Source organism: Cavia porcellus, unplaced genomic scaffold (genome assembly GCF_034190915.1).
Source record: "Cavia porcellus strain 051 isolate PalLab524CR breed Dunkin Hartley unplaced genomic scaffold, mCavPor4.1 scaffold_6, whole genome shotgun sequence".
Taxonomy (NCBI): Eukaryota; Metazoa; Chordata; class Mammalia; order Rodentia; family Caviidae; genus Cavia; species Cavia porcellus.
This window is the reverse complement of record NW_026947489.1, coordinates 74,855,052-74,881,684: the sequence shown is the minus strand read 5'-3', so window position 1 is coordinate 74,881,684 and position 26,633 is coordinate 74,855,052. Positions and strand designations below refer to the sequence as shown.

General features: G+C 35.2%; 1 protein-coding gene and 1 long non-coding RNA gene across 8 annotated transcripts; one reads left to right on the top strand and one right to left on the bottom strand.

The window, feature by feature from the left end:
* Positions 1-2,334: 2,334 nt before the first annotated feature.
* Positions 2,335-26,633, bottom strand: Spata22 (spermatogenesis associated 22). 7 transcript variants are annotated; one of them, XM_013152357.3, is made up of 9 exons: positions 26,522-26,633; positions 24,382-24,496; positions 22,385-22,513; positions 19,771-19,831; positions 19,556-19,651; positions 15,920-16,262; positions 13,155-13,284; positions 7,150-7,247; positions 2,335-2,721 (listed from the first exon to the last, which is right to left on the bottom strand). In XM_013152357.3, exons 2-9 carry the CDS (start codon positions 24,422-24,424, stop codon positions 2,530-2,532), a joined length of 1,092 nt encoding a protein of 363 aa, XP_013007811.1. In that variant the 5' UTR covers positions 24,425-24,496; positions 26,522-26,633; the 3' UTR covers positions 2,335-2,529. The 7 variants fall into 7 exon arrangements, with proteins under 7 accessions (XP_013007811.1, XP_003469705.1, XP_023420789.1 ...); XM_003469657.5 differs by having other exon boundaries at positions 26,467-26,587; XM_023565021.2 differs by having other exon boundaries at positions 26,495-26,576.
* LOC134476494 (uncharacterized) lies at positions 13,997-20,193 on the top strand. The gene is made up of 3 exons (XR_010048200.1): positions 13,997-14,039; positions 18,591-18,664; positions 20,121-20,193. It is a non-coding gene; the product is annotated as an uncharacterized LOC134476494 (long non-coding RNA).

The following is a 26,633-nucleotide window of genomic DNA, read 5'->3' as shown; positions in this document are numbered from 1 at the left end:
TAAGTGTGTAAGATAGACAATGATATTACCGAGTTTTGTTGGATCATTGAACAGAACTGTTTGGTCTCACTGTTTGAATGTCTACTATATAAGCTTTAATTTTGTAACTTGAACAAATATTTCTAAGATGACAATATGTAATCCATTAACTAGTGATTTCCTGTTTATTTTTTTTCTGAAATTCTGTATAACTTGTACCCTTTTTCTGCTTTTTTTTTCCTTTTTCGCCTTAAATAAAATTTAAAAAAAAGAAAGAAGTGGCTATCAAGAAATCAACATGTAACAAATACTGGAGGGATTGTGGGGAAAAGGGACCCTTCTAAATTGTTGGTGGGAGTACAGATGTGCAGTCACTCTGGAAATCAGTGGGGAGATTCCTCAAAAAACTAGAATTAGAGGTTTCATTAGATCCAGCTATTCCTCATTGGGGTATCTTCCCAGAACAACTGAAAACATACCACAGTGATATATGTGCATCCATGTTTGTTTGTGGCTATACAATTTATAATATCCAGATCTTGGAAACAACCCAAATGCCCATCAACTGGAGATAGGATAAATAAGATGTGGTATTTTTATGCAACTCAGCTATAAAGAAGGATAAACCAGAATTTCATAGTTAAGTGGATGCAACTAGTGATCATACTCATAAGTGAAATAAATCCGACACACATGCATAAACACTGTATTTTCTCATTGGTGTAAGAAGCTGAAAATAAATAAGACCCAAAAGTTACAATAGACATAGTGGAAGGGAAAGAAACTGCTCAAAAGGAAATCATATTGTTCGATCAATTTTTCATGCCTGTATCTAATAACCTAAGCAACTACTTTGAAGATAACACTATGCAATATTACAGCCACTGTAAGTCCTATCATCTTGTTTTAAAATCCTATATCACTATCATTTTGTTATTGTTGTTGGTGGTATTGTTATCATTTGGCTTTTTTATTTGATTGCTATTTGATTTTTCTGTGCCTTTTTTCTCTTTAAAATAAAAAACTGATTCCATTTCACCCCAGAAAAAAATGGCTCTCATTCAGAAATCAACCAATAACAAATTCTGGCAGGGCTGTGGGGAAAAGAAACTCTTCTCCACTGTTAGTGAATGTATAGACTAATACACCACTGTGGTAATCAGTATGGAGATTTCCTTTAAAAAACTAGAATTAGATGTCCCATTTGACCCAGATATCCCCATTCTGGGTATCTTCCTTGAATTAATATCATAATATGCACCCATGTTTATAGCAGCACAATTAGTATTTAAATCTTGGAAACAGCCCAAATGCCTATCAATCAAAGAACAGATAAAAAAAATGTGGTATTTTTATACAAGTACCACTCAGCTATAAAGAAGGATAAATGTGAGGCTTTTATAGGTAAATGGATGTAACTAGAGACCATGCTCAATGTGAAATAAATCAGACTCACATGTATAAACATCATATTGTCTCCCTAATGTATGAAACTGAAAGAGTAAGTAAATCCAAAATCTACAATATATATCATGAATGAGACACAAAATGCTCAAAAGTAACGAACACCTGGGATGTGAGAAAGGATGAAAGAAAAGGCAGGGGTGAAAAAAGAAAAAAATATATATCCCTTATGGAAAAAAATATATATATGCACACAGACACAAGATAGCTAACATAATTATACTATTAACTCTTTAGTTCATTGGAAGAACAGTTTGTGCTTACATTGTATTATCAGTTTTGCATGCCTGTATCTTGTAATTTGAGCAACTACTTTGAAGATAATACATAGTATCTTAACCATTGTTAATTGCCTATTATCTTGATATGAAATTCTGTATCATTTTTATTCCTCATTAAAATTTTTAAAAGGCAGAAAAGATAGAAAAAAGAAAGTTATAAGAGAAGCAAAAAAGGGAGCAAATGTAATGAACTGAGTTTATATCCAAACAAGATCACAGGATGTGCTTTAATATCACTGTTGAACTGAGATTCAAACTGTGTAAGATGAGTAGCCTCCATATAAATATATGAATTTCATGGCTGAAATCTATCTTTTTAAATCCTGATTAGCTAACATTTTTCTTTGTATTTTATACATCAGAAATGTGTTGTGTGTGGAATTGAAAAAATACATAAAGCAGATGAACTACATCGATATAGGTCCAGAACAATGCTTAGAACAGTACTGATAATGGGTACCTTTATCTTGTTCCTGACAGTGAGAATGCTTCCAACATTTCACCCTTTTATTCTGACACTGGTTTGGGGGCTCTCAATGTATTGTTATCCCATGTTAGAGAATATCTATTTCCCTTATATCAAGCATTGTTATTCAAAATGGCTACTGAATTTTACCAAATGCACAATTTTAATAAAAACAATAAAAATTATTTTTCAAACACTTTTCACATATAAAATGATTTAAATACTTTAACTCAAGAAGCAAAATACAGAGGAACAACTGTTATAAAACCATGAAAATAGTAAATTAAACAGTAACAAAATGCTTCAGTTTTTACTATTTAACCCTCACTTTATTGCTACTTAAGTTTCATTCATTACTTTAGTATAATACCTCATCTCAGCATCTACAATTTTAACAAATGCTTGAAAAGTTTTTTGTTCATAAACAGATGCTGGTCTGACAGAAACACATCTGAAAATCTTCCTTTTTGGATCATAATTTCCAACACATCTATGAACTTGGCCTCTAATCAGTCTTGGAAGTTCACGATCCTGTTTTGCAAAACACAAATATTAAAAATTATTAATTCACCTAAGTTTCAATTTTTAACTAATAATACAGTCAAACAGATGGGCAGAACCCTAAGGTTTATAATTCCTTCACCAAAAACCTATTGCTCATAAGACTGTGGTATCTAGATATATAGGGATGCCCTGTCACAGAAGAAAGACTGATCTTGGATAGGACTTCTTACAAGCTAGCAAGATGTTGCTCCTTAAAATCTGCAATAATTTCCCATTATCTACCCCTATTGCTAGAGTTCCATTTTTAATAGATGGCAGTATAGCTGGTTTAGTTCAACTCTCCAGATGAAAACAACTAGCTGGATAAAGTATTTCACTAAAAATCTCCTCAAAGGTATCTGAGACATATCAAGGCTCTTCCCCTTCTGAGACAGCTGCCAATTACAAAAAGCCATTTAAAAGCCTAAGAAACTGAGCAGAACTTCTGACAGACTCGGAGCTGGGAGAACCAAAAACTGACTTTGAAGCTCCCAGGAAAGAAGTTGTAGTAACCATGCCTACCCCACTCCAGGTTAAGGGCTAGGACCCAAAAGGACTAGGCTTTTAAGGCAAGTAATCAGGAGAAAAACAAAAACTAAAAAAGCAAACTCTAAATCTCTGAATCATAAATAAAATTAAGCCACCCTGAAATCGTTTTCAATAAAAGGTCAGTAAGAAGCATTAATTATGTGGGGAATGCAGAATTTCTTTTCACAAAAGCCACCATTAAGAATGAAAATATGAGAAAATATTTATAATAAACACAAAAAAGAAATTCTACCAAGAACAGTTTTTCTTAACCTCCCTTATATCAATAAGGGAAAGATAAGTAATTCTAAAGAGTTACAAACCTGAACAGACTTCACAAAAAAAAGGTATCTAAAATGGCCAATAAACAAATGAAAAGGTGCTCAACTTCACTGCTCACTAGGGAATCACAGAGAAATGAGAAAGCACTAAAACTTACCCACTAGAAAAAAAGGCTCACTAAGCTAAGCAAGCACTAGTAAGAATGCAGAAAAAGCACAACTCTTCTACACTGCTTGTCAGTGTGTAAAGTGATATGATCTTTTGAAAAATACTATATTAGGACATACACATGCTCTATGATTCAGCTCTTCTAAGCATGTAACCCACAGAATTGCATACACATGCCTAAAAAATATATACCTGAATATTTGCACAGTATTATTCATAATAGCAGTAAGTCTGAAGACAACACAGTACCCATCAACAGGAAAATGGAAAGCTACATCATGGTATATTCATACAACAAAATATAATACATAGCAATATAAATGAATGAACTATAGCTACATTCAACAATATAAATGAACCCTACAAACACTGTGTTGAATGAAAGAAACTAGACATTTTAAAAAGATACACCCTATATTTATATATAGTTTAAAAGAAGATAATTTATAACATTAAAAGTCATGATACATTGGGCATAGTGGTGCACACCAGTAATCCCTGCAATTGGGAGGCTGAGGCAGGTGATCACTGTGAATTCAAGGCCAACCTGGGCTACCTAGTGAGTTCAAGGCCAGCCTGAACAATATAGTGAGACCCTATCTCAAAAAAAAAAAAAAAAAAAAAAAACCCAGCCGAGATAGTAGTTACTTTCAGGTAAGATTCAGGAGGTAGTTAATAGTAGGAGATAATACAGGAGGTTTAGGGTGATGACAATGTTTTACTTATTATAATCTAGGTAGCATCTACTTTATGATTATTCACAGAGCTGTACAGTTATGATTTGTGCACATTTCTGTACTGCATACTTCAATAACAGCTTTTAAAATGCAAACTAGAATATTCCATATATTATAGAAATTAACATGAAAAGTACTGTTTTTATCACTATAGTAAGTCAGGTACTATACATTTATATCATTTAATTGCCACAACTTTTCAAAGTAGGAACTCATCTTCCCTTTTTACATCTTTTTAAATGAAGTTCACATACTTCTAATAACTTATTAGGTCAAGCTAGTAAATGATAAATCCTGGAAGCCAAGTCTCTCCTGATTTCAGAAATGAGGTCAATTTCAAAATTAAAAATGGTGTTGGAGGGGCTGGTGGTTTAGCTCAGTGGCATAAGTTCCTGCCTTGCAAGCAGGTGGTCATGAGTTCGATCCCTGGTACCGATAAAAACGAAAAAGACCAAAAAAAAAAAAAATGGTGTTGGAAAAACTGGCTTTCCACATGCCTAAGATTAAAACTAGACCCATATCTTTCACCATGTACTAAGCTAAAATCAGAATGGATTAAAGATGTTAATACTAAAACAGAAACATTAAATCTGCGGGAAGACAGTAGGTAAAACTCTTGAAGACACTGGTATAGGCAAAGACCAGAGTACACAGGACTTATTGCAAGCAATCAACAAATGGGGTCTCATACTACTGAAAAGCTTTTGCACAGCAAGAGAAACCAACAGAGTGAGAAGAGACAACCTACTATGTGGGAGAAAATGTTTGCAGCTGTTCCTCAGATAAAGGATTATTATCCAGAACATATAAAGAACTCAAAAAGAATCAGTCCTTCCAGATTTAAAGACTCAATCCAAAAATGGGCATCTGAGATGAACACACGCATCTCAGATGAAGAAGTACAAACAGCGAATAAACACGTGAAAAAATGTTCAACAGCACTGGCCATTTGAGAGATGCAAATTAAAACAACACCAAAATTTCACCTCACCCCAGAAAGAATGGCTAGTATTAAGAAACCAACCAATAAAAAATTCTGGAGGGGCTGTGGAGGAAAAGGAAATATTCTCTACTGTTGGTTGGAATGCTTACTGGTACAACCACTGTGGTAATCAGTGTGAAGATTCCTCAAAAAACTAGGATTGGAGGTCCCATTCGACCCAGCTATTCCTCTTCTGGGTATTTTCCCGAAAGAATTAAAAACATCATACTACAAAGATATATGTGCACCCATTTCTGTAGCAGCACAGTTTGTAATAGCCGGACCTTAGAAACAACCTAAATGCCCACTGACTTAAGAATGGATAAATAAGATGTGGTATTTCTATATAATGGAATACTATTCAGCCATGTAAGAATGATAAGCTGGATATTTTTATAGTTAAATGGATATACCTTGAAAGCATACTTATTAGTGAAATAAATATGTCATGCATGCATAATCATTGCATTGTTTCATTAGCATGATAAGGAAAAAACATGTATTTTTGTCCCAGAGAATGACTTCAGCCACACAATGACTCAGGCCACATCTGCCTTCACTTTAACTAACTCACTGTGAGCCATTTTGAGTTGACTTTCGGATGTTTTCAGAAATTTTTGATGTGCTATAAAGTTTGGGTTTTTTGCATGCACATATCCAGTTGTTTCAGTATATTTATTGAGGGTACTATCTTTTCTCCACTTAACTGCTTTTTTATCTTTGCCAGAAATCAAATGTCTGATATGTGGGTATCTTTGGGACTTGATATTGGTACTTCAGTGGTTTGTCTATCTTGATATCAATGCTGTTTTTTCATGATTGGTGTAACTTTGTGGTAAGTCATGGGACTGGGGAGGGGTGGAGCTCTAATTGTGTTCTTATATCATAGTTGTTTGGACTATTCTGATTCTTTTTTTATTTTTACAGAAATGTAAGAAACAAAATGGTCATCTATATGAAAAATGATGTTGACAGTTTGATAAGAGATTGCACTGTCTGATCTTTATTATTTTCTTCTATTCATTTTTGGTTTCATACTGTCTTTCACTTTTAATAAAAAAAATAAAACTTCAAAAATTTAAGGACAAACTCTTGGACCAAGTGTCATGTCTTATAAGGTCTCTGCATTCTCTGCAATCTCCATCCTTCTTTGTCACCAGGTCTCTTATTTATGTTCCAGCCCAAGACTGCATTAACCCCATTACTTACTAACTCTGTACTTTAGCAATCACATACTACTTGCAGATACCTGAACAAGTCAGATTCTTTAGCTTCACATCTTCATACATGGTGCTTTATCTTAAAACGCACTCTTACCTTCCTAACACACTGTGGTTTACCTGACTTTTACTAGTCCATAAATATCCCAGAGAATACAGATTACTATCTTTGGTGATACATGTCTGATCTGCCTCCTCCTACCTATCTACTTCTATAGCATCCTGCCTACACTGCTACCATGTCATTTATCATACCACAGTGTGACATGTATGCATCTCTTTCTACCTGAAGTCACAAGTGCTTTGAGAGAAGAAGCCACTTACCACTTCTACCCCACTTATATTCTTTGCACCCAGCACAAGCCTGACACACCGCAGGTTTTCCATAGTTAAACAAATAAACAACTGTAATATGAGAACTAAAACCAAATGCTTAATGTACTAGGAAATTACTGACAGAAATTTACTGGTATAGGTTTGCAACCTTTAAAATACTCACTATTTCATAAAATATACAAGGCAGAGTGTTTTTCCCATCTCTCATAAGAAAAGTCTTTGAATGATATGGGCCAGGTGTAACAGCTGAATCAAGGACAGCTAAGCAACATTGAAATGGGAGGAACAAATGTTAGTAAAATACAAATAAAATTTAACAAACTGAACAGTCAAATAATGTTCCCACATTAACCTTTCAGTTCTTCTTATATAATAATAAGCTATTTTTAAAAGAAATGGCATTTCTGAAACAATTTTATACTGGAAAAAATTTTTAGCCTCTTCAACTTAGGAAGAGATTGTACATCAAGTTCACATAATTAGCAATGTTTGGCCATCTGAAACATTTTTCTTAAGATTCTGCAGACCAATCTACTATCTTGTGACAATGAAATACATTATGTTATTTACACCCAAATAATCAGTTAAATGAAAAAAATTGAATTAGAATAAGAAATCATGCACTCTAATCCAGTTTTGTAACTTAGTAATATTTTAACTTTGAACAAATTTGTTGCTTCATTTTTACTACGAAAGTAAAAGAGGATATATAGACATGCAAGTATAAAAATGTAAAATCGTTACTATAGTTAACCAAATTAACATATTCAACACCTTCCATGGTTACCTTTTCATGTGAGGTAAGGGCACCTAGCAAACGTTCAATATACAATGCATCAATATTAATTAACTATAGTTCTCTTGTAGTACATGAGATTTCTAAACCTTCATCCTGTATAACTGCAAGTTTACACCATTCAATCTACTCTTTCCATTTCCTTTCCTTTGAGCAAATTGCTTAACTTCCTTCAAAGCCATTTCTTCATCTATAAAATGCAAATCCTAATTCATATTTATCTCTAGAAATTTATCAAATAGCATTATGTATTTTTTAACAGCTACTTACTGAGTACTGGTAGCATTTGTTATTTTGAATTCAGCCTAACTTTCCCCTTATAAGACCCAGATTTTCCTTTCAGAAACCTATCGTATTCCATTCTTTGCCATAAGATTTGTCCAACCACCACCAAATTCCAGATATGACCTGGAGCTGACTTAAGCCAATCAGCATACTCCATTTCCCAGCTACATAGTTCATGGCTCCAGTGATAGGCATGCTACCAGTAAGAAATGATGACATGCAAAGAGTCATTTGTTAATTTCTGGGAAACAGTAACTAGAAGAAACTTACCTAAGAACATGATAGTGTTGTATAAATCTAAAATATCAGCAAGAATGCTCATTTTAGAGACTTTTAGCTTCTGCCTACATTCTGATTCTCTGATGGAGACTCTTCATCTCAAAGCCAGCAGAGTAGCATCTTCCAATTCTTTCCTGACTCTGACCTTTCTACTCCTTTTTTTTTTTTTTTAATTTGGGAAGCAAAGGCTTTATTTCCAGGCCTGGTGATGAGTCTACGGGAGCCAATTTGGAGACTGCGTACCTGACAGCTAAAAGTCAGCTAAAAGTCCTGTAAATCCACAAACAGCTGCTGGTCTTTCTACTCCTTTTATAAGGATCCTTGTGATTATGGTATATGCACCGAGATAATCCAAGATCATCTTCCCATTTTAGGTCCTTAATTTAACACCATCAACAAATTCCCTCTTGCAAATAACATTCACAGGTTTCAAGAATTAGGACATAGACATCTTGAGGACCATTATTCTGCCTACCACAAGCACTATTTTTTTTTTTGTAGCTGTTGTTCATTTGTTTTTTTGAGACAGAGACTCTCTATGCAGGTCAGGCTGGTTTTTGAACTATGTAGCTAAGGCTGGCCTCAAACTCTGGAAATTCTTCTGCCACAGCCTCTCAAGTGCTGGGATTACAGGTGTGCACCACCACGCCCAACTCCCAGGCACTATTTTTAAAAAGCAATTTTTAAAATACTTTAGGGACTAGCAAAAATTTTTGTTAGGTAGGAGGACTAATTATAGCATATAAAACAATAATATAAAGCAAATTAAAGAATCAGATATATAAAATTACCATAGACCATAGACAGAAATACTATAGTGGTTACCTCTAGAGAAGCAAATACATAGGGGACTTTACAACTATGATATGGGTATATGTATACTGATTATATTTTCTATATTTTTCCATGTTTGGGTTACTTAATAATTTAAGTGTTACTGATTTCAAACAATGGAAAGAGATGTTTTGAATCTCAATACCTTGTTTTACCTTTTTTTACAATCAAATTCCAGAAATATTCTGTAAAAGCCTCCCTTCTTAAAATATTAATTTAGGAAAAAGATTAAATTATAAGATTCTCTTATCAGTATGCTTCGTAAATGTGCTTTAGATCTCTCAATATATGATTTAACTTATATACAAAATTAGTAACAAAGAATGCTAGACTAAGAATGAGGAAACAGGCTCTACAACCATTTCTGCTGCCAACTAACTGTGATTTTAGTTCAGTTAATTTCAATTATTTGGCCATGTCTTCTGTAATGCAAGGGATTAAGTTGGATTACCTGTAAGAGTTTACTCAGTTTTAACAGAGGGATCACAAGAATACTACTATAAATAAACTAATACTTATTTCACATAAATCAGTAACAGGTCCACAAACTGAATAAAATTCTAATAATCCATGATCTTTTACAAACTTTATTTTTCTTCAAGATTCCTTAGGTAGAGGACTGAGAGAACATGGCGGACAGACAACAGCAACTACTGAATGCTCTCTAAAGACTCGGCTCAGAGGCCAGGAATGATGCGGACTAAGGAGATACGAACCAGTAGAGATATGCTCTGCTGACTCAGGAACGAACTGGGCTGAGAGAATCCAACTTGGAATACAGTCCTGGCGCTAAAATAGGAACAGAAAAATCTCGGTGTGGAGGCTCGACTCCGCGCCATTGGAAACCGCGGTTTGGATCTCCCGCCGTCCGGCGGCCGGCGCCTCCACAGCGGCTCGGCAAGAAGAGACGCGACCGCCGAGCTCTGGGAACGGGAGTAGTTCCCGCGCCATCGGAAACCGCGGTCTGGATTTCCCGCCGCCCGGCGGCCAGCGGCTCGGCAAGGAGAGACGCGACTACCGAGCTCTGGGAACGGGAGTCTCCGAACGGAGTCGGAAACGCGACGGACAGGGAGGAAGGCTGACTGGTGGCGAGGTGAGCGAGGAACTGACTCCCTACCGCAGTTTGACTCCAGCGGAGGTTTTTCTGGGCGCGGGCAGTCCTGTAAGAGCAGGGCGCGGTGGCAACTGCAGCCGCACACTTCCCTCTCGGACGGGATTGGTGAAAGGTGCCTAGCCGGAGGGACGCTGCTCGCGGACTCCCTAGGCTGGCCTAACCCAGATCCCAGAGCCTGACGGTGGCCGGGAGGAGCGACCGACTCCTGCGTAGGCTGCCTCCTCCGCAACTCCCTGGGGCGCAGCGGTGAGCGGGAACAACTAGCCAGCGCAATTTGATCAAGCTGTGGCTGACAGGCAGGGAAGCCGGGCCTCCTGTGTAAGATTACATTTTATAAGGAACAGAAAATATGGGGAAGGGAAGCAACAAAAAAGGCTCCTCGACCCCCAATCCTGAGAATCAGGCAATGGTGGACACTGCACCAATATACATTAAGCGCCATTTAGAGAGCCTCATAGACCAATTCAGGAATGAAGTTATCAATGACCTGAAGCTAGAAGTATGCAGAATAGTTAGAGAAATGCTAAGCACCACCCAGGAAAAAGCAGATGGTGAAATGGAAGAACAGAAAAAGAGGGGAGAATTGCTTGATGGAGAAAACAGAGAAAGCATTGAGTATGTGAAGCAGGTGCAAAGGGACTATCAAGAAATTAAGAAGTCTACCCAAGACTGGCATAACAGCTTGAAAGAAACTAAGGACAGACTATCTGAATTGGAGGGCAGACTTGAAACATGGGAGAATGAAATGAAAAACTTCTTAAAAATAACAAAGAAACACACAGCAATAATACAAAGACAAGAAGATGACAAGAGGAGCCATAACTTAAGGATTAAGAACATAAAAGAAGAAGTAGGGACACAAACAAGTGAACTACAAAAGCTACTCACAGAAATAATCCAGGAGAATTTTCCTAATTTAGCAAAAGGTAAAGATACTCAAATGTATGAGGCATACAGGACCCCAGCTACCTACAACCCTAACAGAGAAACACCCAGGCATATAATAATAAAAATTCCAGAAATTCAATACAAGAACAGAATATTAAAAGCTGTAAGAGACAAGAAACAGATCACTTACAAGGGAAGACCCATCAGAATTACAGCAGATTTCTCTTCACAAACCATCAAATCACGAAGAGCATGGGGAGAAATAATTCAAGCTTTGAAAGATAATAATCTACAGCCAAGATTGAGATATCCTGCACAACTGTCCCTGGAAATTGATGGAAAAACGAGGTGCTTCCAGGATAAAGAGGAACTGGGGGAATTTGCAACCACCAATTCAACCCTACAGAAAGTATTGCAGGATATTCTAAAAAAAGAAAAATACAAAGAACCCAGAAATAGGGGCGGGGAGGCCACAACGAATGGAGCAGAGAACAAAATGAAGAAGACAAACTGACAGCTACTGACAGAAAAAGAGCTCAACAGAAATGAGACAGAAGATTGGATGATAGGAACAGCTTTTTTTGGAGAAAATGACATCTTAATAGGTAATGCTGATTTAGTACCATCTTGTTTTGAAGTCTCATCTAGCTTTTGTTCTTCTGTCTCCAATGGTCTAAACAGGTTGTATCTTATTGGATTTTGTTATGTACGATAGTATAAGAAAAAACCTTTTAAAGACAAGGAGATTATACAGAGACCATTGTTCATTTTCTGTTAGTCGATTCTAAATACTCTATAATGCTGTCATTCTCTTAAATGGATTTACATTGTTTTGATATACTTAATGCTACAGTATATGAAGTTGTACTCAAGGACTTCAGGGAGGGAGTCAATACGGTAACTATTTTTGGGTCAGGATTAGCTGGTGGTGAAACACTATTCTGCTTAAATGGTTATGTTTTGATCTGCCCTGTTTCGCTGTTATGCCCTCCTTTTTCTCAATCTCCACTCCATTATTTACTTTTTTATTTTTATCCATTTAATTAAAGGGAAAAATATAGCAGGATATAATATAGTAACCCACTTTGACTTTCTATTATCTCGATTTGAAGCCCTGCATTACTCTCACCGTCTTGTTTTTGACTGAGGTTCCTATATTCTGTTTTGCTGGATAGTATCAGGTTCGAAAGTTTAGACATCAGCTGAGAAGATAATGAGATTCATTATAACGCCCATTCTCGTTGACCTTTATCTACTTTTGAAGACCTACAATATCTCCAATGTTTTGGTTTTGTCGGTTTTATTCTTTACGGTTTTGTTCAATTGTATTACAACTAATGATATAGGCAATTCTATTAGAAATAGTGGGAGGCATTATGGTAACCATTGTTGATCACCTTGTATTATGTTTTTATATTATCTATTATGTCCACCCTTTTGACTTGACCGATTCTGTTCTGTTATGTCACATTTGGTTTTACTCTCTTCCAAAAAAAGCAACAAGAACCGTGGGAGCAATGAAACCCAAAATGTGTAATAGTCACTGTACAAAAGAGAGGAAAAGAAAGTGCTCTAAACTATATAACTGCATGTATATTTAAATGTATAAGATAGAAAATGATAGCACAGAGTTTTATTGGATCATTGAACAGAACTGTTTGCAGTATCATTGTTGGAATGTCCACTCTACAAGCTTTAATTTTGTGACTTAAACAATTATTTCTAAGATGGCAATATGTAATCCATTAACTAGTGATTTCCTACTGCGCATTTTTTTTATTCTGTAAATCTGTATAACTTGTACCCCTTCACTGTTTTTTTTCTTTCTTTTCTTTTCTCCTTAAATAAAAATTTAAAAAAAAAAATTAAAAAAAAAAAAAAAAAAAAAAAAAAAAGATTCCTTAGGTATTCCTATGGACACTAAAAACATCCAAATAGTATTAGTGAAGTAGTTTTGAAGAATTGTACATACCTAATATTTCAAAAAGAAGTACAGCATTCTGTGCATGTTCACGCCAGTATTTCATGCTTTCAATAACAGCAGAAATAATTCTTAAAGAATTATTTTTTTTCTTAAATTGTAACTGACACAAGGGGATTTCCTTTTGAAAGAATAAAAGCACAACATGAGAAAAAGCTTTCACAGTTTTTTTTCCCATACCCTTTCATCTTCTGTGTAAAAATTCTAGGTCCTTATATTAAGTAAATGTACAGAACATGACAAAAGAATCACATAAAGTTTCAGTACAATTACTCCCCCTAATTAAAGCCATCATTATTACATTACCGTGGAAGAAACCAGGATGCATTTGGATAAAGGACAGAATTATCTATATCATTCATTCATTATCACTTATTTGCTTGTTCATTAAATATATATCATGTGCCAATTCTCTAATAAACAGATTAAACTATTTCCCAATATGCTCATACTCTGTACATTCACTTCAATGTACACTTTTTTGGGCAGCTACTCTGTGCCAAATAAAGTTACTAAGGAAATAACAGTGAACAAAACAGACAAGCTCTCTACCCTCACATATGTTATAATCAAAAAGTGGATTCATAAAATAAACACATAATTGAACATTAGGAACTAATATATTCTATGTATTAAAAAACACAGTAGAACATTTTTATTGCAGAACAATTCACAACAGACAGGACATAAAACCAACCCAAAGGTCCATCAACAGATAAATGGACAAAGAAAATGCTGTATATGTACATAATGGAGTATTATTCGCCCATAAAGACAAAATTTTGTCACTGCAAGAAAAAAGATGGGTCTGGACACCATGTTGAACTAAACAAGCCAGGCTCAGAAAAGACAAACAGCTCATGTCCTCCTTAACAGGTACAATCTAAAAAAGATGACAGAAAAGTAGAAGTGAGACTAATACTAGACAAGAGGAATGGAAAGAGGTGCAGGAGGAGGGAAATTTAAGGGCAAGTAATGGTAAAATACATGTGATCAAAATATATTATATGCACTGAAGCCCCCAAAAAATATGGATCTAGGGGAAAGATAGGACATGAATGGGGAAATGTGAATATAAAATATGTTGTATGCATATATGAACCTGCTAAAATGAAACCCATTAATCTGTAAAAGCAATTAAAAAAAGATAAAAACATAAAAGTATAGAGAGATACAGATTGTTATTTTAATTAGGTGGTTAAGTAGGGACAGCGAAAATAGCAAGTATAAAAATCCTGAAACAGAAACTTGCATGGAATTTTTCTTTTGAAGATCAACTAAGAATACAGTATAAAATACTAATTCTCAAAGAAGATGGTTTTGGGGCTGGGGGTTTAGCTCAGCGGCATAAGCACCTGCCTTGCAAGCAGGCGGTCGTGAGTTCGATCCCCGGTACCGATAAAAATGAAAAAAGACAAAAAAAAAAAAAAAAAAAAAAAAAAGAAGATGGTTTTTCTTGGTGAGGGTTGTGAAGAATACTTACCTAATGGGACTTTTTTTAAAACTACAATTACTTTTCCCTTCTCCCTTTATCCTAACCAAGATTCAAAAATACTTCCTGTTGAAGATCACTGCTAGAGTATACCATAGCTACTTAAAGTGACTATATTTTTTTTTTGCTTACAGGAACTACATATTTGAAAATTACTGTAGAATATGTTATATTAGTAACATTTCCAGAAAACAAAAACAGAATTTATCCTAATGGCCTATTGAAAAGATTGCTTTTTCAGACATATGGGGGAAAAGAGAGCACTTAGGCACCCAAAGACTACTATTCTGAAAGGATAAGTAAAGGAAGTAAAATTATCAAGCCCATGAAAGCTAAACTCACGGACAGGGTACAGCTTGCAGGGATGCAGCCACTGCTACTCACACATTTAAGTGTGGAGAAAGTGGGAAAAACTCTCCTCCTACCCTTTGATATGCTCCCAGTAGCTCCCACAGACTGACTATTAGCAGAAGCCAGCACACAAGGGGCCCCAGGATGCATCACAATGGACAATCTAGCCATCCAGAGCATAGAGAAGGGCAAGTAGAGAATCTACAGGGTCAGAGGACATGGAAGGGAAGATAGAAAATAACCAGCAAACAAAATGTATAGAAGACATTTACAATAACAACTAAAACAATGTGCACAGAAAGGAAGTGAGATAAATTACGAAGTCCAGAATGACTAGCACACCAGAAAACTGATAGAACATACAATAAACTGATAGAACATGGGTAGGTAAAACAAGACCAAATTATGAAGCAGAGATCAAAAAACTTTTGCTAGAACACAGCCATGTCCATTCATTTATGAATTATCTATAGCTGCTTCCAAGCTACAGTAGCAGAATTAAATGGTCTAAGTGAATAGGTACAACAGAGACAGTATGGCCCAGAAGGCCAAAAACACTTATTATCTGGCTACTTACACTGACAGTTTTCTGACCTCTTTTGAAAAAAAACTTAGAATCATAGATGAAGAGCTTGGATAAGTCCTACAAGCAATGGATAAACTACTATCTTCTATACACTGTAAAAGAATGAAACTCTAAAGCAACTAAGAAAAGGAACAGCCATTCGTAACCCTAAGAAAATACTGTGAAAACTAGTTATTTACCCACTCCAGTAGAACTATAAGGTTGTGCTAATCAAGTAACATATACCACAGGACTAATTTCAAATATTCTTACCTCTGTAACTTCCCAAGTATTTGCCTCACATTCTAAAAATACAAGCAAATTATTCATGAATACTTAAATATTTACCTTCGTAGTGTTTTCTTCTGGAAAATCATCCAACATTTGTTTCTTAAATTGATTTTCTTGAAAATTAGACTTAAACGTCTGTAATATGCTGCTTTTGTTTTGGCTTTTTATTTTATAGTCAGATATTTTTGATGAATGTGTTTGTCTGAGCATCTCAGTTTCTCTGTGATGAATTAAATTATGAGGTTCATATATTCCTAATTGTTTTTGTTGCTGAGCTCCCAAATTCATTGGAATAGAATATATTTCATCATTTTTCACTAGACTTGTTCTTTTATGTTGAGGCCTAAAATCACTTTTATCCCAAGTTTTCATGCTGGTATTTTTGTTGTCATTTCTATAGCTACAATAAAAATAAAAAATAAAAATAATTATTTCTATATACTTTTTAAAATTAAAAATAATTTATGAAAAGTTCATTTCCATGGCAATGTATGGTATATTAACCATTTTGTAACTATTAACTAGTTAGAAAACCCAAACACATCACAAAACCCTACAATATATTATTTACTCCTCTGTCCAGGTAAAGTGATAGAGGTTTAATGAAGAAATAATTTGGTATGTTACTGACAGTTCAAAAACAGAGAATGCTAGTCTTCCAAATCAGACAAAGTATAGTAAGTCTCCAATTTAGGAACTGTGTTCCAGAATATTCATAAACTGGATTTGTTCATAATTCAACAAAGTTTTATACAGTATACCTATGAAAGTTCACAACTTAAATGTTTATAAGTTGGGAACTTACTGTATACAGTTTGTTTTTCTGTTTGAGAAAAGGTCTCACTATGTAATGTAGGCTGGCCTTGAACTTGCTTATGTGGCCCAAGTTGGTCTCAAACTCATGATGATTCTCCCGCCTCAGTCTCCTAGTACTGGAATTACAGTATGTCCCACCACATCCAGTATTTTTAAACTATACTAGCTTCCATATTACACTAATTGTACTCAAATAGAAAGATTTAGAGGACTTGTGCTTAATTCTTTATAAATTGATTTTAAATTTTTCTATAATGTAAAATAACTTAACTATAGTTTGTCCATGATTTTAAATTACAGAGTAAATCAATATATGCAGGGTAGCTATTTGGTTGTATATTTTTGTGATTTTACCATGTTGCTACAAAGTGTTACCAATTAGTTTGGCAGTGTTTAATAACTACATTAAATGAGTTGTGATCAGACAATGAGATCAATGACACCAAAAATCAAAAGTATATTTTTCCAAGAAGGCTAGTTAAGAATTCCACAGGGAAATCTAGTCTGAATCATAAATTCTTAATTCTAAATAATTTTCCTAGAAATATTGTTGCAGGTAGCCAAGTTAGAAATATTATAGGCAGGGCTGGGGATTTAGCTCAGCGGCATAAGTACCTGCCTTGCAAGCAGGCGGTCGTGAGTTCGATCCCTAGTACCGATAAAAATGAAAAAGACAAAAATAAAAAATAAAAGAAAGAAAAGAAAACTTAAAAAAAAAAAAAAGAAATATTATAGGCAGTGAGACAGGACTAGGTCCTCAAAGGAGCCAGTGCAGATACCTTACAACTGTGGGGGACACAGACACCTCCTTCTGTGGGCCAGGCCTCAAGACAAAGAATCAAACAAATGCATCTCCGCACCTTAAAGACTGATATTCTAATTAGTTCCCTATCACCCTGAGGAAGCCTGGAGTCACCATCCTATCCCCCTAAGGGAAAGGTCACAGCTCTAAGAATGCCCGCTTCCTACAAGACTTGCTTTCCCATTTGTCCCCAATTTAATCAATTTTACCTGAACTATTAATCTTATTGGCTAACTATAGTTATGACCCACCTTATGCCCATCTGCTTTGTGAGTTCCCAGTCTTCCCTCACCTTGAACCCATCTCGCCCCATGGGTTTATTCTATAAAAGTCCCTGGAAAAGACAGTCTTTTGGCAACCTGCTCAGGACCCCTTCTGTTTCTCTTCAGACAGAAGCTTTCTTTTTCTCAATATATTCTACTCTTAACCTCCACTGTTCCTAAAATTCATTCTTTGATTTAAGTTATAAATACCATAGGTATCACAATATCCACAAAAATATTACTAGATTATTAACTGTCTCAATACAGAATTTTTCCTACACTGACCACTTCTTTATATGAAAAAATTTTATTTTCATTTAAGCAAGCAGACAATTTGTCTTTCCAGATTCATGGCTATTCAAATAATTTTTATTATACAGAGGCTAAAAAGGTTTTCTTTTAGCTTCACAACTACGTATTGGTAATAGTGCTCCGGAAATCTCCTCCAACGTTCTTGCTCCACAGGTATTCCTAGACTGAGGACCAGCCCTGAGGGAACTATAGGCTTTTACTTTTCTAGTTTGCCCCACATACTCAAAGATACTGCTACACAAGCCAGTCAAACTTGACTATGTCCTCAATACTGTAAGTATGCCATGAAGCCTAAGGTACAATGAATTCTGAGCAGAGCAGTAAACACTGTCTCCCTTAAATCCTTTTGGGAGGATAGGTCTAGACATTCAACAAGGATCCCAACAATCAGCTGTTTCTGAGAACAGATGAACTAAGGAGGTAGAAGTAGCCACCTGTTATGGAGGGTAGTAGTCCCAGGACCATTATCAGAATAAATGACCCCAAGCACTTTACAAAGCTTATACTCTGTTCAAATTGCTGTTTTCTTCTCTAGCCTATGGATGAGGACACACCTTTGAAGTGGACATGAAAATGAGGTTCTGATGGATCAGCATCATTCACTTCATGGTAAATTCTCTTCTGATAATGAAAACTACACTTTGAATATCCTATTAGCCTCTACCAAATCATTCTAGTTCAGAGCACTGGGAAATTAACAGCTCTAAAATTACCATAAAACCAAAATTCATATGAATCATTTCTAGGAGCATTTCCTAATAGTAGCTGGTGTCCTAAAATTCTTCCAAAGAATAACAGTACATATCTAAAACTTGTAAAGACCCCAAAGCTGTTGCAGTAGAGAGACACAGTGACACAAAAGACAACATGTTAATTATTAAAGAAAAGGAAATTCTCTTTCCCCTTATCAAATGCGTGTGAAAACATGGAAATCTCTAGTGTACAAGTATTTAAGCTAAGGTTGTCCAGCAATTACTGAGATGCATAAAGGTCTCAATAGGTTATACATTATTTTATAAAGGCTAACAAGAGTTCAAAGTGAAACAAAAAGATGATAAACAGCAACACTAAATTACAAGAAAGTAAAATTTATTGGTAAAGGTAAATATCTAGATAAAAACAGAACACACTTAACCTTCCATGTCCCGAAGTTCTGCATCCACAGAGTTGACCAATCATGGACCAAAAATATTTGGAGAAAACAGCATCTGTACTGAATACATACAGACTTTTTCCTTGTCATTTTTCCTTACACAAAACACATAACAGCTGTATATGTATTCCTTCATGTTGTATGAAATATTGTACATAATCTAGGGATGATTTAAAATATACATCAGGGTGTGCATAGGTTATCTGCAAATGCTACAGTTATTAATGTAGAAATTTCCTAAATGTAGTTCTATCCAAGAGTAGTAAGAGATAAAGAAGAAACAGGCAGAAAGGAAAACAGATAAAGAGGAAAAAGGAAAGAAGAAGAAAAAATTTAAGTAAACTCACCTCCAACCATGTTGGCTTCTCTCAGTATTTGACTGAATAGATTTAGGCATAGAACCTTGACTTTTCAAGGGACACGAAACTGACGGTGGTATTTGCCTTTCAAGAGAATATATCTTGTTAAATATTATTTTCTAATTCAGAAATGTAAAACATACACATAAGAATAACATCAGTCAATAACAGACACATTGATTTGTTTACATTTTTATACATACCTTGTGTTCACTGTTTTCGTTAAAGAAGCCAACTCTGGATTTGTAGCTTCCCAGGCCCAATCTCAAAAGTATACGAACACAGATAAAAATAAGACATGTAGCATTTTTTTAAATAATTACTTCATATTTACTCAATCTGGGAGGTTAAAAAAAAACCTTGAATATATAGTCTCTAATAGCACTTTGTTGTAGTTTGTCACTAATTTTTATAGATATTTTTTCACCTTGTATTTTAAGCAAAAGTTACAGTTTAATCTGTATCTTTTCCACAATCAATCCTGATCTTATACTTTGTAACATGAATTCAACCTGATTCAATGTTAAAAAACATTTTTTATTCCACCCCACAGCAAGAAAGAACTTTGTAACCTGTAACAGATGCACAGTATTTGTGAAAAAGACAGGAAGAAACCAACAAAGCAGGTAGGACAGTGGTGTTAAAGCTATAGCACACGTTGCTTTTCTTTTAAGACAGAAAAATGTTAACATATGAGTTTTTTCTAAATAAAACCTCCTAAGTATTCAGGCTTAACTGTAGCACTGGCACTTTGTGATATGGAAGTGGGTTTTGAGTAGAAGTTTGGGCACTCATTTCTAAAAGATTCACCATTACTGATTTGAAGGAATATAACAAAATTTCAGTACCAAACTTAATTCCTATTATGTGTGATACAGATTCGTATTTTCTATTCCACTCTACTTCAGTCTCTCCTATTTCTTGTTCTGTTTTGTTTTTTACAGACTGATTGTATCTCAGCTTAACTAATGGGTCAAGATGAAACTTGAAAAAACACTGGTATAGTTCTTTCTCTTAATATATCTCTGGTGAGAGATTAAAGAATTCAGCAATTCAAGAGGATGTATATTTCCTTATGGAATAGCCAAATTTTTCTATTTTTAAAAGATCAACACTCATGCTACTTAGAAAAATATTCTAAATGGAGATTTTTTAAATGACAGAGAATGACCATATAAATGTTGACTTGCACATACCTAAGTGAATTTCCAATTTTCTATCCAAAAAAATGGTAATAATATTAACTTTATACTCCACTTCCTCTATCATAGAAGAAAAAACCATTTTAAACCCACATTAAAATTTATGGGAACAAATTAAGTAAAATTAGCAATACAAGTATTGTCATATATAAAGATAGTTGTAGTGGTTAAGATTCTAGCAATACTTTTTTAAAAGTCTGACCTAAAAAATTAGATGTATAGAACCAACATGTACCATGTATATTTCAGAATGTCTGCCTGTCCATGTTTTCTTTCAGAAAGTAAAGTCAGAAAACATTAAGATCTCCCAGCTCTCATTATCACAGCTGGTTGAGAGGTGAGAGGCCTAGTTATAAATTTAAGTCTCACTTAGAAGACATAAACCAAAGGATCTTTGTCTCTAGGATTTAATCAAGAAATATAGAAGATAATCAATCAATGACCTCCAAGAACTAGAAGATTTTGTGAATTCTTCACAATGGCAACTTAAGAGTTCATTGGCTAGTTGAAGCTTCAAGAAGGCAACTAGAGGAAAGTCTTCCTCTATTTGGGTTAAATGCCTCAGATGAGCAATTTATAAATAGAACTTTTTATAGCTCTAGAGGCTGAAAAGTCCCAGATCAAAGTGCAACAGATTCACTATCTACTACTTCTACTACTACTATCTACTATTACTGCTTCACACATGGCACTTCTTACTGTATCCTCGCATGGCAGAAGCACCAAATAGCTTCCTCACACTTTTTTTATAAGGTTACTAATCCCACTCAAGAGGGCAAAGCCATCTTTAATACTATTACATTATCAATTTTCAACACAGGGATTTTCAGGCCATAGCAGAGAGTAAAGAGCAACAAATTAAGAAAGGCAAAAATACTGTAACAGGAGAAAAAAGACGAGGACAAAGCACCAGAAAAATTCTCAGGCTTCTTCTCTTCCTAAAATCTATTTTTTCCATTTTTTTCTGTGTTTCAATGCACACTCAATATCCATTCCTGAAGCAATCTGAATTTTTCCAAACTTGACTATAAAATGTATAAGTCATAAAATCTACACATTTTCCTTTTTATTTTTATTTTTCTTTTTTTCTTTTTTTTTTTTTTTTTTTTGAGACAGAGTCTTGCTACATATTTCAGGCTGGCCTTGAACACCCTGGTCTTGATACAGTCCTTTCTCTTAATATATCTCTGGTGAAAGATTAAAGAATTCAGTAATTCAGAAGGATATACATTTCCTTATGCCCAGGTAGACCTCGAACTTGCCGCAATTCTTCTGCCTCATCCTCCCAAGTTCTGGAATTACAGCTGTGTGCCACACAGCTGGCTCTATATGTGTCTTGAAAAAGAAAATCTATCTTGGTAATGTAGGTTACTACTTCACCAGAATAATCACTTCCGATTTAAGATATGCAATATAAAGGGCCACCCTTGTGAACTAGGAAACTGAAGCACCTGTACTGGAAGGTTCAGAGAGAGCCAAATAATCTCTCTACTTGGAAAATGGGGAGGAAAAAAAAACTTAAACTTTCTATATTCATTACACTTAAAAAATTTTATAATTTTCTATAATCCTGTGTCTTATTTCCTGAAAATTTTTACCTGATTCATTTTCTTACCTGTTGGAAGAGGAGGGAAATCATAACTGTCAGAAGCAGAACTGCTACCTGGATCATTTTTAAGTGGATTAGAAGTTAATGGCTGTCTGTTCCTTTTTTTCTGATTGAACAATGGTACAGATAAACAGCCTATATTGAATGTATCAATAAATTAGTATGCAACAGGGAAATAATCAGATATGCTTATAGAAAAATTACTAATATATAATTCTGCACAGTTTTAATGTCTACTTCCATGTGCTAATGTATCTATTATATAGTTCTATGTCCTTGATTTTTATAATCTTTTTTAAACCCTAAACAGCCTAATTTGTCTAAGACCTTCCTTAACATTACTTTAATTGCTCTTTAATTCCCATGTCTTTTTCTCACCTTCAAACCCTTCCCCAATTCACTTACTGTTTTTCCTATTTCTCTCATGCTTGACTATTAATTTATCAACTGGAAAACACACAAGATGATGAACGAAACTCTGAACTACACTTTCCAAAGTCCTAACCATTTTTGTCTCTCTTAATTTGTTGCTGTTTATTTTCTGCTATGGTCTAAAAATTCCTGTGTTGAAAACTGACAATATAATAGTATTAGTGATGGCTTTGCTTTCATGGGTGGGATGAGAGGGAGCTATTTGGTGCTTCTGCCACATGAGGATACAGTAAGAAGTGCCATCTACAAAGCACTGAGCTTTCACTAGACACTGCTGTATAGGTTGGAAATAACCTTAGGGTCATTGTTCTCAAAGTTTAGTTTACCTAAAATTTAATCTGACACATGCAGGTTCCAAGACCATAATCCCACTATTATGAATTTTGTTTCAACACATTTGATCTGGAACCCAAAACTGCATTTTATACCCCATGTGTCTGTCATGATATTTTTCTACGGGTCATTTTGAAAATGCCATAGAGAATGATACATATTTAATCCACATGAGAAGGAATACCACCTCTTCTTCCTCCAGATGGGAGAAGTGCAAATCTCAAGTCAAGCCAAAAGTCAAAAAGCATAAACTATAAAACCAGAGAAAAAGAGACCCTAAACCTTACTCACTACTTTAAAATAATCCATGGGAAGAACTAGTGAGGACCTAAGCTTCCTAAGTCTTAGTTCAGATCTCTCGCCACGCTACCATTGTCCAGTTGAGCCATCATCACTGCACTGAAGAGTATGGACTCTGAAAACTCACTGATGAAAGGCTAGGAGAATTATGTAGACTCTTGAGTCAAACTGCTCGTGTTTTAGTTATTACTTCAAAGTAGCTCTGAATTACAACTTCAAAGTATAAATGTGGGTAATTTCCTTAAACTGTTTATGCCAATATGACATGCTGAGTGGCAGAATAACATAATGATTAAGAGCAGGGACTCTAAAGCTAGATTCCTGCCACTGAACAGATTACTTATTTAACCTTTTTGCCACTTGGTTTCTCATCTGGAAAACAGTGATGATAGGAACAGCCTATTCTAGAGGATTAATATAAGGATTAAGTGAATTAATATGTAAAATGAAATGTCTAGAATACACAACAGCCATAATAACAATAATAGTTATTATCTTCATTGTGCATTATGCTCATTTTCCTGATTCTCATTCTTCCCCTCTCCCCTTGGACTACCTAAAAAATCTGGAAAGCAGAAATGGAAGAAGCTATCAGGACATAGAAGTGCTCTGGAAATATTCTGAACAAGTCAGTCACAGATACAAATAAAAATATATTTCTTTGTTTTCATCTTAAAAACATAGAACTACTCAAGCACACAAAATTTTTAGAAAAAAACATCATAGTAAGCCCAAGTAAGTCTGATTTTATTTCTACCTATATCAGTGAATATTTTGCCTTGAATAAGCTACTTTATTTCCTTGGATCTAAAAAGAAAAGAGGTCAGGTTAAACGGTTAACTCTATTTAAAAGTTCCTTTCAAAGTCTATCTATAAACTGTATGTTTTTAACATTTTATATATAAAACAAATAATTTCAAAATAAAGTTGTTCAATACCTGCAGTACTTCGAGTTGAATTTTCATTAAGGTTTCTCTTCATTTTCTTCAATATCAAAATCTGTAATTTTTCTTTAGCATTCCAATTTTACAAAGTGAAGCTGGTTGACTAAACCTTCAAAGAAAGAAATCTGTAATCTATATCACAAAAAAAATTTTTTCAGCCCACTACAGAAATTATGGTTTAAAACTACTATCAAACCTCACACTGTAAACACTTTAGGGAATCCTTTTCTGAGTAAGAATTTACAACACAACTCATTTTTCCAGCTCTATTCAAAATTTTTTTCCTTTTTCTTAAATTTAAGTTGTCATATATAATATTTTTATATACAACTGATGTGCATTGTAACAGTTTATATTAAAAGTCAATCTTTTATGCTTTGATTTTGTAACTTGAATAACTACTTCTAGGATAACAATATGTAATGTATCAGCTAGTGATGATTTCTTAATGTTTTTGTAATTCTGTATCATTTCTACCCTTTTTTCTGTTTTGCCTTTTTTTAAATAAAAAGTCAAATCATGTTTGTCTAAAATGTTAACCTAGCTGCATAGCAGATTTGATATTATGAAAAGTCCACATGAAACGAGAAAACAAACAGATTTACAGTAACTTTTGACCATTTGGATTCTGACAGGGTCATATACTTACCTTTTAAACCAAAAGCACCAAAAAAAAAAAATGTTTCCAGAGTAGGAAGATTTAGATTTTCCACATTATCTCACTGGTTTTCTTTTATTACAAGCATAATATTGATCAAAAAGGAGGTAAGGGAATAACATGTATCTAATAAAATATTCAATATAAAAAGGACTAAAAAAAAGTAGCCCCTTCCCTCATTTTTATATTCTTCAAAACAATGTTGCCATCAATACAAGACAAATCATTAAAATCATTATTGCACATGGGCCTCAGTTAGTAGATCAGGAATACTTTTTTAAAAAGCATGATGGTAAAAGTACGGAAAGCTCATTTAATACATTTACAATGATTTAGCTCTGCTCAAAATAAATTAAGACTGGAGTGACTATAACCCTGCTCCCTAAATCTATGTGGATTTTCACAGAGTCTATAGCATTTATTTCAGAATAAGGAATTTTGAACCAGATATACAAAGAGGAAAATGGCCTATAGTACAGGAAAACTTATAGAAAGAAAAAAAATACAATATTGAACTAGTAATATGAGAATATGCTCTTGCCCAACTCTAAGATGCTGCACAGATCATTTATTATGGCCAGTAGTTTGAGACAACCAAAGACTAAACGCTCAATATCCAGAATAATCATAATCATTCCCACTCATTTTGCCTAAAATATTTCAATTCCAATTTAATTCAACAAACGCTTGCCCATTGCCTGAAAAAGCAAACTCGAAACCTAAATGTGTGCGTTTCTGCGCCAAACTCACCACCCAGTAAGACAAACAGATACAAACACAACTAAATAATAACGCAATTCAAACTGAGATAAATAAATTTCCAAATATTGCTGGTATAAAAATTTGGGCCACATGAGGTCGGACTTCCTCTGCTTTGTTTACAGCTCTTAGGCCTCAAGCTGGATCTGGGAGGCCCTTTAAAACATATTCTTGGTGCTGCTCCAGGCATCAAAATAAAGATTACAGCACTGCTTCTTAACACGGCAATACCAGTGCAACTGTGCACGTCCTAGACCTGAAGAGATGTACAAGGGCAGTTATGTTTCTAAATATCACTCAATGGCCAAAGAAAACCCGTTTTGGAAATCCAAGTCCTCCCAGACGGCTACTCCGAGGCTGAGACCGCCCGCTGCCCACGCGCCCTGGCTCCCGACTGGGCCTGCGTGGCTCAGTACCCGGGTCGCTGTCTGCGATGCGCACCGTTTGCTCAAACACCCTAGCAAACACATGTCGCCCACAGACCACTGCCCCTGAAGGAGGCCAGAAGGCGCTACTCCGGCCCCTAAAGGTCAGGAACAGAGAGACTTCAGTCAGAGTGCACGTTCTCTCACTAAGGCCCCTCCTAGCCCACCGGAAACTGGGAACACTTTCGTAACTAGATTCGGCAAACTGTTTGCCCCGTCTTGACACCCCACACACACCCCAAGCCAACATGACACGCAATTTTACTCCCAGCATTCGCAGGCCACCACAAACCGTCCTCCAGCGAAGCCGGTCAGCGACGACTGACCTCCCCTCTCAGAAAAAGCGCGGGAAGTCAAGCTGTGCGCATGCGCAGGTGCAGGAGCGGGACGGTGTCAACCTCGCG

Excerpts from the sequence above, each read along its gene's own strand:
- Spata22 (XM_013152357.3), bottom strand. The coding sequence starts at position 24,424 with ATGAAGAGAAACCTTAATGAAAATTCAACTCGAAGTACTGCAG. Across the intron at positions 22,514-24,381 it reads TTCAACTCGAAGTACTGCAG|GCTGTTTATCTGTACCATTG; the intron begins GTATTGAACAAC and ends CATTCAATATAG. Across the intron at positions 13,285-15,919 it reads CAGAAGAAAACACTACGAAG|GAAATCCCCTTGTGTCAGTT; the intron begins GTAAATATTTAA and ends TTCTTTCAAAAG.